General features: G+C 34.4%; 1 protein-coding gene across 1 annotated transcript; it reads left to right on the top strand.

The window, feature by feature from the left end:
• Nucleotides 1-11,131: 11,131 nt before the first annotated feature.
• Nucleotides 11,132-12,423, top strand: LOC112792003 (protein PLANT CADMIUM RESISTANCE 2). The gene is made up of 3 exons (XM_025835075.3): nucleotides 11,132-11,621; nucleotides 11,712-11,783; nucleotides 11,861-12,423. The coding sequence occupies exons 1-3, from the start codon at nucleotides 11,441-11,443 to the stop codon at nucleotides 12,160-12,162; spliced, it is 555 nt and encodes a 184-aa protein (XP_025690860.1). The 5' UTR covers nucleotides 11,132-11,440; the 3' UTR covers nucleotides 12,163-12,423.
• The last annotated feature ends 128 nt before the right edge of the window (nucleotides 12,424-12,551 follow it).

The following is a 12,551-nucleotide window of genomic DNA, read 5'->3' on the forward strand; positions in this document are numbered from 1 at the left end:
GGATAATGAGAGTCTTTATTCAAGGAGACTCTTTTTCTTGAAATTTGTATGAGAATTCACTTTCTTTCTACTTCAACGCTTCAATTTTTTTCTATCTTTAACACAATAGTAATTGGGCTCCAATTTCCTTCTCGTTGGAGATGCTCTTAGCATATGTTTGGTTAGAAGAAAAGAAATAGAAAGAAAGAAAATAAAAAGGAAAGAAAGAAAAAGAAAGAACTTGAATGTATTTTTATTTTTCTTGATGTGCTTGAATGAAAAGAAAATAAGAAGGAAATAAATATTATAAAAAGATAATTTTATTCTTATATTATAAATAATATAAAAAAAAGTAAAATGATAATATTAAAAGTAGAGAGAGAAATTTTGTTTTTTCTCTATTGTTGGAAGAAAAAAAATTAGTAAATTCTACTGATATTTTTTTATCCATTTTTTTTCTCTCTCATTTCTCTTCTCAACTAAAAAAAAAAAACTATTTTCCTTCTTATTTCTTTCCATCTCTTTTCTTTTCTTCCATTTTCACCTCAAATAATATCCCCTAAGAGTTTCTTAGATTCAGATTCTTCTCAAGTTTAATCATTTTTCTCTACGACAAGGATGAGAAAGCAGCCGGAGATTGTGATCTTGCAGCTCTCAAGGGTCCAACCACCACCATGAACTTCCGGTAAGCATAGTATAATTAAATTAAGGATCCCTTTATGGCCTTTTATTTTACTGATATTTCACAAAGATAGAATACTAGAAAATCAACAGATTTTGTAATTTGTAACTATTAATTAGTTATTATTAATATTTTTAATAGTATAAAATTATATCTAATAATATAAAATTACTCATTTTTTTGTTGATTAAATAAGAATCACATTTTAATAAAAATCCTTCTTTTTATATTTTCTCTTTCATAAATAGACACATTTTATATTTATGTTTGCATGTTATTTAATTTCTTTTTCTTTCTACATCTTTCCAATTTTGACAAGGCAAGAGTTTGTGGCTTTTCTAAGAAGGTATAAATATAATGAACTAATACATTTCATATTTTACTTTCTAATGGCATTATTTTCAAAAAGGGGAATTAATTAGTGGTAAATTTTGTGTTACACTTGCAATGGAATGTGATATGACAGTAGGAGCCACTTGCAGTTGGTGGTGGCCCCCGGCTCAAATGACCCCCACCCAGTTGTAATTGTAAGCAATCTTATTAACACTTCATAAGGAAATCGAGTCCAATTAGGTTTCTAAACTGAAAGTTTCACCTAAATTGGAATGGGATATTACTGTGAACTACAAACCAAAAATGTGGACAGAAAAAACCGCATAGGCCAGTAAGTTCAACAAGTAAACAAGTAAATGCTAATGCATATATGTTAATGAGTTACACGCACTCAAGATGATTAAATTGTACAATTTAACACAACTTGTTTGATTTGGTAGGTACTAGGTGCATTGTCTTTGGTTGCATTCTGAGTTGCCACTTGCCATGTTCATACAAAATGGTGGGCATTTTATAACTACTATTAATATTAATAGCTGTCCACTTGGCCCCCTTGCTATAATCATTTGTCCTCTTACCATCCAGCTATTTTTGGCATTTCGATTTCACCGTAATATGTCGATATTTTTTGGTCCAGCGTCACGGAGAAACCAACTTTGATCGGATATCTGGCATATTTTATTTTAACATATTTTACTATTAACAGGACTTCTAAAATCTAAATGAACCAAATGTGTTCGTGCCATTTGCACAAAGCAATAAAAACGTATGCCCCCTAATTAAGCTGCTATATATATATATATATATATATATATATATATATATATATATATATATATATATATATATATATAAAGTATGATAATTGTTATTTATTCAAGAGATAGGAGAATGTATTGTACGTAAATAAGAAATGAGGCTTGCTGGGGAATTGGGTTGGAGGAGCTACTTACGGGTGAAATTTGTAATTGTGATCCCAAAACACAAAAAGTTGAAAACATACTGTTTTGGTACACTATTGACTATTCAATAAACAAAAAACTATTATAAAAAAATATTTTAACATTATTTATTGTAAATATTTTTTTTCACATTTTTAATATATAGAAACTGTACTATACTAATATCCTCAGGTAAATAAAGTAACAACCGAGAATAAGTCAAACTCTTCAAAATTTTAAACCGAAAATCCTGCACCATTTAAGCACATAAAGCTAATTCTTCATAACGATCCCTAAAAAATCGAGTACTTCAAACGTTTACTTAATGAATATTCCCTAGCTCACTATTTATTTAAACGGACGAGCGAACCTCATCAGGGAGTGAGAAAAGACAAACACTAAGATATCCTCGATCAAACGAAGCAACAGCTTCACCTTTGCAATACTTTATTTCTATTTCTGCCTTTTATGTTTATTATACGCAATATCAACTTGAGCGTCGGAGTCCGTTTTACAGGTTTCACGCCGAAGTCAACAGTTCCAAAAAGAACACTACCAGAACTATACATCGGGAGCATACTTGTAGCAGTTAACTGTTTCTCAAAATGGATTGAAATATATATATACCCCTAGCAAAAATAGGGGCGATAAGGTTAGGTCATTTATTTGGAAACATATTATTTGTCGTTTCGGACTGACTCATGCTATCATGACTAACAAGGGTCAGCAATTTACCGACCAAAATCTGGCAAAATTTTTACAGGATTTCAGGTCAAAAATCATTTTTCATCAATAGAACACCCACAAACAAATGCACTCGCCGAGGCTACTAATAAGGTCGTCCTTAATGCGTTAAAGAAAAAGCTCAGCGATGTCAAAGGAGATTGGGCCGATCCTTATCCCCGAAATATTGTGAAGTTACAACACCACAAAACAAACAACAATACAAGAAACACCCGTCCGACTTGTTTACGGAGCAGACGCCATGATCCCGGTAGAAATCGCTATGACATCCAGACGAGCCGAACACACATCAACATTCAAAAATGACAGCATAAAGAAAGCATAGCTGGATACGGTAGATGAAGACAGAGGCAATGCAAAACTAAGACACAAAGCAATGCAGACTATAATACAAAGGAAATACAACAAAAATGTCAAACCAAGATTGTTTGCCGAACAAGACCTCGTCCTCCGATGAACAGAAGAGGCAAGGAGACCACAAGCCCATGGAAAGTGATGAGCGGATAATTTATACGCTTTTTGGCATTGTTTTTAGGTAGTTTTTAGTAAGTTTAAGCTACTTTTAGGGATGTTTTCACTAGTTTTTATGTTAAATTCACATTTCTGGACTTTACTATGAGTTTGTGTGTTTTTCTGTGATTTCAGGTAAATTCTGGCTGAAATTGAGGGACTTGAGCAAAACTCTGAAGAAGGCTGACAAAAGGACTGCTGATGCTGTTGGAATCTGACCTCCCTGCACTCGAAATGGATTTTCTGGAGCTACAGAACTCCAATTGGCGCGATCTCAACGGCGTTGGAAAGTAGACATCCAGAGCTTTCCATCAATATATAATAGTCCATACTTTATTCAAAGAATGACGACGTAACTTGGCGTTGAACGCCAAGTACAAGCTGTTGTCTGGAGTTAAACGCCAGAAAAACGTCATGATCCGGAGTTGAACGCCCAAAACACGTCATAACTCGGAGTTCAACTCCAAGAGAAGCCTCAGCTCATGGATTAATCAAGCTCAGCCCAAACATACACCAAGTGGGCCCCAGAAGTGGATTTATGCATCAATTACTTACTCATGTAAACCCTAGGAGCTAGTTTATTATAAATAGAACATTTATCTATTGTATTAGAGGCTTTTGATCATTGGGTCTTGTGACCACATGGGGGCTGGCCATTCGGCCATGCTTGAACCTTTCACTTATGTATTTTCAACGGTGGAGTTTCTGCACACCATAGATTAAGGGTGTGGAGCTCTGCTGTACCTCAAGTATTAATGCAATTCTATTTTCTTTTATTCAAATCTCTCTTATTCTTATTCCAAGATATTCATTCGTACCCAAGAACATGATGAATGTGATGATAAGTAACCCTCATTATCATTCTCACTCATGAACGCACGTGATTGACAACCACTTCCGTTCTACATGCAACAGAGCTTGAATGTGTATCTCTTAGATTCCCCAACAGAATCTTCGTGGTATAAGTTAGATAGATGGCGGCATTCATGAGGATCCGGAAAGTCTAAACCTTGTCTGTGGTATTCCGAGTAGGATCCTGGGATTGGATGACTGTGACGAGCTTCAAACTCCTGAAGGCTGGGCGTGATGACAAGCGCAAAAGAATCAAGGGATTCTATTCCAACCTGATTGAGAACCGACAGATGATTAGCCGTGCTGTGACAGAGCATAGGAACGTTTTCACTGAGAGGATGGGATGTAGCCATTGACAACGGTGATGCCCTACATACAGCTTGCCATGGAAAGGAGTAAGAAGGATTGATTTGAAGCAGTGGGAGAGCAGGCGTCCTTGAGCCATACAGTATCTCCATATGCTTATCTGAAATTCTCACCAATGAATCTGCATAAGTATTCTTATCCCTTTTATTTATTTTATTTATCCAATTTAATTCCATTTGACTCTATGATTCCAATCACTAACTGAGATCTACAAGGTGACCATAGCTTGCTTCATACCAACAATCTCTGTGGGATCGACCCTTACTCGCGTAAGGTTTATTACTTGGACGACCCAGTACACTTGCTGGTCAGTTGAACGGAGTTGTGTCCACTCGTGCCAAATACCTAAATTCCACAATTTTACAATGAATGCACATCAAAGAATAGTGATCACAATTTCGTCCACCAGAAAGCTAACTGCAGCATGGGAAGGCCCTTACCGAATCACGAGAATCGTCGGAAAAATAGCATACAAGCTCCAAACAATACAAGGGATTGACGTCCCTGGCATCTGGTATGTTTCATCTTTAATAAGTTATTTACTTTAAAATGATATAGGCACGGAGAAGCACTCTTTTTCCTACTCACAAGGTTTTTCCCACCCTGAATTTTTCTTGGAGAGGTTTTAATGAGGTCCCCCCACCCCATATCATATCCATGTATACAAATCCACAAACAAAAATACCAATATCATAATATACATTTATAAAGTCAAAGTGTCAAACAGCAAACATCACCAAAAATTAAACCCTAACGTGGGTCAATAGCGCTTAACATATTTAAATAAGTTCCATGGAACAGAGACAAACAAAATACAACTGCAATTCAAAAAGTTCCAAATACAAACATATAAACTACTCTGCTTTCTTCTCAACCGATACACTTTCATCCTGGTTCTCGGCCATCGTTTCATCATCCATAAGCCGTCCATCACTAACAATCATTATCACGTCAAGACGGCTAACATCGACATCAGGAGAGACAACACCGATCTGAGCAACAACTCGATCAAAACCCATAGTAAAGGCTGCCAATACCTTTTCTTCCAACTCCGGAATTCTCGCCCTCAAGCTGTTATTCTCAACAATACCAGCCTCCAAATCTCCTTTATATTTACTATTCTCCACCTCCAAACTCTTAACCCTCTCTTTCAAACTTTTAACATCCCCCCTAAGTCTCTCCAACTTGGAATCCCTATCCAACAGAGACTCTTTGAGTTTCTTAATAGTTGCAATATTATCTCCTTCCAAAATGGCATCAAGCTCACATGTACGACCTATAGACAACAAACGAGTACCAATAACCTACAAAGCAAAAAGAACAATAAAAAATTACAAAATAACCCCTCTGCCAAAAACAAAAACAAAACAAAAACCGGCCAACCTGTAGATAACGCACAATACCTATTTTTCCCACCTCGTGAATAGTCTTCATGTCAGCATCAACCTGAGCAACCTCGTCCGCAACAGCCATAAAAGGATACCCCGCCGACCATATAGAATTCCTCGGCCCATCTTTGTAACCATGTAAAACAACCAGGCTTTGGTGAGCAGCCTGAATTTCTTCATCCGTAAAAACAGCATCATCGTCCTTCGGTCCTGTTAAATCAACAACCCTCGAAGACCCCCCCACCCCTCTTCCTTTTCAACGACACCTCTTGATCAACAGCACCTTTTCCTTCCTTCGCCACATTAGTTGATGACCCCTCTTTCTCTTTTTTCTTAGCCTTAGTAACAAAGGCCTTCAGGTTTGCCGTAGTCAAAGTTGACGCTTTTTCGCCTGAAAATAACAAAACACAATCATACACCAACACCCAACAAAATAACAAAATAGCATCACAGCAAAACAAAAGTACCTAAGTACTCATCTAAAGCTTCCCTGTCCCCTTCAAGTTTCAACAAAGCAGGAATGGACAATAGCTCAAAAGAAGACATCACAGAAATTAAAAACCCAATAATATAATCCTCAGTTTTTACTCTATCCTCACACTCCAACACCTGCCTAGGTTTAGAAGACCAGAAAACAGGGAACCTCTTCTTCATCAAGGGATCAAGATAAAATGGATAACAATCCTCGCAAACCTGAACCTTCACAAACATCTCCTTAAAGTCCTTAAAGGAGGACTTATACAAGCTGAATACAGCTCGACTAGGGGTGGCAACACTACCCGAACTCGCGGGTACCCACCCCGCCCCTACCCGTTCGGGGCGTGTAATTACCCGCACCCGCACCGGGGCGGGTTCTTGGGCGGGACGAGGCGGGGTCAGGTTTAGGTTAAACTCGCCCCTACCCGCCCCCGTATATATAATAGATATATAAATATATATATTTTTAATATATAATATATGTAATATATATATAAAATAATTAGTAAAATGATTAATAATATTGTATCATATTTAAATTTTTACTTTAATTTATGTTATGAATGTAAATAATGGTTATATAATTTTTAAAATTTTATTTTATTTTTTTGGATTTAATAATTATTGGGGCGGGTAGGGGCAGGGCGGATACCCGCAAGGGCGGGTTAGGGTTTAACATTTTACTACCCGCGGGTAGAAGTGGGGCGGGTTTGATGCGAGTTTTTGTTGAGCGGGGGCAGGGTCGGGTAGAGCAAAAACCCGCCCCTACCCGCCCAGTTGCCACCCCTAAGCTCGACCAAGGTGATTACTCAAGTTCACCCAGCCTCCTTTTTACACACCTTTCGCCTATAATAGAGAAAAGAAAACACCCAAAGAGGGGTAACACCCCAAACACTCCATTAAGCATTCGAAAGCACGAACGAAGGCCCACGAGTTAGGATGCAGTTGCGTAGAAGCACAATTCAACAACGCCAAAACACTACATTCAAAGTCAGTAAAGGAGAACCGAATCCCCAACTCAGTCAATATGCAGGTATACATATAGAAGTAAACCCAATCATCTCTCTTCTCACACACCCTATCATCTTTTCCGTATGGTAAAAACCTAACTTTCAACCTCTCACCACCCCTTATCCACCTAGCTTCGTTCAATTGAGACACCATCTCAGCAGTACTGAAAATTAAAATCCAGGACTTAACATCACTATCAACCCAGCTGTAAGGATCATTTTCATCCACATCATTGACCTTCTTCTCCATAGGTACAAAACGACAGAAGAAAACAGAAGTACAAAACAAAAAACAAACGAAAGTACTTACCTTTCCTACTCATTCTTTTCTTCAATATCAAAAAATTCCAAGAAGTCTAACCGTCAGGAGACAGAGAGTTAGTAAGACAACACAACCCCACGAAGCCTCTCCATCTCCCATTAACCACACAATTTTCGCCACTCCATTTTCCGCTAAAAAAAACCCAAACAAATGCAAAGCCCAAATCACAAGGCCCGTAACACGATAAGCCCAGCAATAAAAACACGTTGAGCTTGGGAGCTTCCAGACAGCAAATCCATCACAAACAATCAAACTTCTATCAAGCCAAGAATATAGAAGCTCAACCTGTCTCCCATGCCGAATTTGGGGCTGTGTACCATACCAATATCCTTGGCCAAGCAAAGTAACAACCGAAAACAAATTAAACTCTTCAAAACTCCATACCGAGAATCCCGCACTATTTAAGCACTTAAAGTTGACCCTTAATAACGAACCCTAAAAAACCGAACACTACTCAAACGTTTACTTAATGAATATTCCCTAACTCATTATCTATTTAAAACGGACGAGCAAACCTCGTCAGGGGATGAGAAAAGACACACACTAAGAAATCCTCGATCAAACGAAGCAACAACTTCGCCTTTGTAATACTTTATTTCTATTTCTATCTTTTACGTTTATTATACGCGGTACTGACTTAAGCGTCAGAGTCCATTTTTACAGATTTTACGCCGAGGTCAACAATTTTAAGAAAAACACTTTTGAATTGCTGACTTGCCACTACCAAAACTATATCTCAAAAGCATATTTTACACAGAACAGAAACAATAAAAAATATTAAAATATTTTTTTATAATATGCTTAGTGTATTTTTTTAGGATATCGGATAACAAAATTCTTATTATTATTATTAAGTTTAATTATTCTATTAATTTTGATAATTTTACCAAATTTTTAGTTACATCTTTAATTAAATGATTGTTATTGGAGCTTAAAGTAGAGTAGGTCGGGACTGGACTATTCCACGAACACTTCGAATTTCCAAATTGAAGCGTCAACCAAATCCTGGTAATTTCCAAATCTGATCCTTTCAAAAAGTGTCAATCGTCAAATTTATACAGCTGAGCGCAAGCCAAGATCTATCGTGGCTACAAAAATTTCTTACTTACGGTGGCTATGGGATATCATCAAATTGGAGCGCAACACGTGGGTCTTCACTAATTCTTTGACCTGGTTAAAAAAACTGCTTGAACGTATTAGAAGCGTGTTTTGAATTTTGATGCCAATTTTTTTTTTTTTATCAGGGTAAATATGAAACAATTTTTTTAAGAATAAAAAATCGAAATTGAAATATTTTTAAAGCAGCGCAGCACCAGAGTGGGCACATAAACGACTTGCATTGACCCCCGCGAGCTCCGGCAAGAATGAATAGATGGTGCATATCCAAAGTCTCAGCGACAACTTCTTAGTTCTTTCAATGATTTAGGCGACCCTATTTTAAATTTAATTTCTTATGATACGAATTACTAAAATAACTTCTTCTCATACAAAATTACCAAAACACCATCGCAATTGGCAATGCTAATTTACCGTCCCTGAATTAGCGTTAACATTACTTCCGTATATGTAATTGGCAAATCTGATCTATAAAATAAATCCAAAATGTTAAATATAAAATGAATAGTGGTTCTAGTTTGATTTCTGTTGTAATTAAGTTCATGCCAAAGTATATAATACCAAGCTGTAAATATGTGAAAATAATTGCACATGGGAGCTTTGATTTTTCTGCTAACTTTTAAAAGTTAAAACACTTATTGTACGCGTAATATCAGTAATGAACTAGTTAGAAATTTCAAATGCGAGTGTAGTGTGGAGGTAGCGTCACCATCAGAGCAACTTCCGAGAAAGACTAAGGAAATTAAAAAGGTAATTACTGTTACATCATCTGAGGACTGACCGACTCGGCTTATAATTAAAGTTAGATATTGGACTAAATCTAATAAAAATTCTTCAGATGAAATATTATATATATTAATATATATATATATATATATATTGTATTTTTTCCTTTTTCATTATATGTTTTTTCTTTTCGTCATTATTTTGTTATTACTGTATTTTTTTATTTCTTCTCTTCTTCCTTTTGATATTATTACAGTAATTTTTTATTTTTTTAGATAATAAAATAAAAAATTATGAAAAAAACAAAAACAATAAAAAAAGATAAAAAAAGATGATGACAATAATTAAAAAAAGAGTTTTAAACTATGATGTACGGATACTAACATAAATAAGGGACACGACACGACACAGGACATACCGACACGTAAATTTTAAAATTTCATAAGATATGAGGACATACATATATATAAAATATAAATTATTTTTTAAATAAATCGTAATGATATTTTAATATTTTATTAATATTAAAATATAAATTATTTTTTAATTATTTTTATTGTCTTATTTTAATTATATCAAGGATTTAAAATATTTTTTAATAAATAATAATATATACTATATCTAAATTTATTTCAAGAATATATGTTAAGAATAAAAGATTGAACACGCTAACACGTGATAGTATTTAGATGTTTCCAAGCGTGTCTGAATAAAATTTTTTATTTTTTATTAAGACACAGTTGGACATAGCATACACACGTGTTGGACTAATATCAATAAATATCGTGTCCCAAATGTGCCCGACACGCGGACATAACAACTTAACAAAATATCCATACTTCATAAATTTTAAATGACGTGTATAGAATTTACGAAAAAAATAACATTAAAATTTTTTTGATATAATTTTTTTAACGATGACACAAAATTTCTTAATTAATTTGAAATGATAAAAAATAAATAATACTATTTTTTTTAAAGTATCATAAAATTTTTCAATTATATCACCAAAATTTTTCCCAACATATCTTCTTTCTCGTAATATATTTTTTATTTTTTTTATATTTTGTTATTATACAAAATTTTGTTTACATCTTGTCATGTATTATTTCAAAAATAAAAAATTTATGAAAATAAAATGATTTTAAAATTAAATTATACAATTCTAAATCTTAAACAAAAAATTATTTGATAATATGGCCTATAAATAATTTAAATTATGTATTTATTGTAATAAAAATTTTATATTTTATATAATAAATTTTGATATTATTTTTATTTTATTTTTGTATTTTATATAAAAAATTTAATATAATTTTTTAATTGAATTTAATTACGTAAAATGCTTAATTATTTAGAATTACTGATAAAATTATTACTAATCTAATCGAATATGACTTATCATTTTTATATGTCCATCGACTTTAGAGGATTTAAATATGTTCCATATAATATAATTAAGAGGGTCAAATTATATTTTAAATATAACTTTAATAAATTTTATTTATTGAATTTTACATGAAGGCACCAATTGGTATTAGTAAATTATTAATTAAATGAATGTATGTAAAAGTATATAATTATATTATTATGTATATATTAAAATCAATTAATAATATAAAATATATATTAAAAATAAATTAAATAATATATATATTTATTCACAAACAAAGTGGAGCTTATTTTAATATATAAATACGACTACGTTGCATTATAGGCGGATAAGCTTACAAATCAAACCACTTCACACCACCATTGACCTTGACTTAATCCGGTAAACTCCAATCTATAATACATTGAATTAGCACCACACCCTTCATGTATTATATATAGACAAGAAAGGATGTGATAATGGCACCTATCAACAAATAAATAATACATTTCCATTGTCTATATATATTTTATTTTGTGCAGTCCAAAATACGAATTACTAATCCCAAGCCAAAAGAAAATCACATACTATATTGATTCATATTAATTCCAATAGCGTCATTATGTATCAAGCAGAAGAATCAAAGCCTGTGACCGGTTTACCGGTGAGCTACAACAACGCTAGTAGCGGCGCCGCGCCATATTCTTCCTCCGTCGACAGCAGCGCCTACTACCAGCCGCCACCTAAACCTCCTCAAGAATGGTCCACCAGCCTCTGTGATTGTTTCTCCGACTGCGGCAATTGTAATTTAGCAGGCAGCCCTATATCATAATCCTTTTTGTTTAAGTATGATATTATTATTACTTAATTAAATCTGTACTAATTTGTTTCAGGTTGCATAACGTACTGGTGTCCATGTGTGACCTTTGGCAGAGTTGCTGAGATCGTTGATAGAGGATCTACCTGTAAGAAATGAATTGTTATCGTTGTTGTTGTTATTGTTATTATGAAATGGAAATTGAAATTGATGATGATGATGCAGCATGCGGTGCGAGTGGGGCACTGTACGCGCTGGTGTGTTGCCTGATTGGATGCGGATGCTTGTACTCGTGCTTCTACAGATCGAAGATGAGGCGGCAGTTGAATCTGAAAGGAAGTGACTGCGGGGATTGCATGATCCATTGCTGCTGCGAGCCATGCGCCTTGTGCCAAGAATACCGTGAGCTTGAGATGCAAGGCTTTGACATGCACATTGGCTGGCATGGCAATGTCGAGCAGAGGAGCCGCGGTGTTGCCATGACTGCTCCTTCTGCTCCACCGCCTCAACCCCCCATGTCCCGTTGACTTCATTTATCAAGCAATCATGTAATAATGTTTGTGCCTTTCTGGAACGTGTCTGTTTTCTAATCCTAATAATTATCGTTGTTAAGTTGTACCAAAGTGGCAAAGTACTACTTTGATTTATTATTGGATAAATGCCGGTATTTTGTATATGTGTATGCGTGTAGAATACTATTTCCTAAGTCTCCAGTTTTTACAAATATGTATATTTTAATATTGTTTTAAGAAATAACAATGCTAGAGAACCAACTCTATATAAGCTAAGAATCAGCCAACTGGTAATTGGATGTTGCTACTAATATGTTGCTATTAAAATAGACAATAGATCAAATTTATATCTAAATACAATGAGTAGTAGATAATTTCTTTTTCTAACAGTAGAATATTTGTCT

Source organism: Arachis hypogaea, chromosome 13 (genome assembly GCF_003086295.3).
Source record: "Arachis hypogaea cultivar Tifrunner chromosome 13, arahy.Tifrunner.gnm2.J5K5, whole genome shotgun sequence".
Lineage (NCBI taxonomy): Eukaryota > Viridiplantae > Streptophyta > Magnoliopsida > Fabales > Fabaceae > Arachis > Arachis hypogaea.

Bases quoted from the DNA above. Each gene is read 5' to 3' on its own strand.
- LOC112792003 (XM_025835075.3), top strand. From the start codon at position 11,441: ATGTATCAAGCAGAAGAATCAAAGCCTGTGACCGGTTTACCGGTGAGC. The intron at 11,622-11,711 runs GTAATTTAGCAG...AATTTGTTTCAG, and splicing joins TTTCTCCGACTGCGGCAATT to GTTGCATAACGTACTGGTGT. The intron at 11,784-11,860 runs GTAAGAAATGAA...ATGATGATGCAG, and splicing joins CGTTGATAGAGGATCTACCT to CATGCGGTGCGAGTGGGGCA.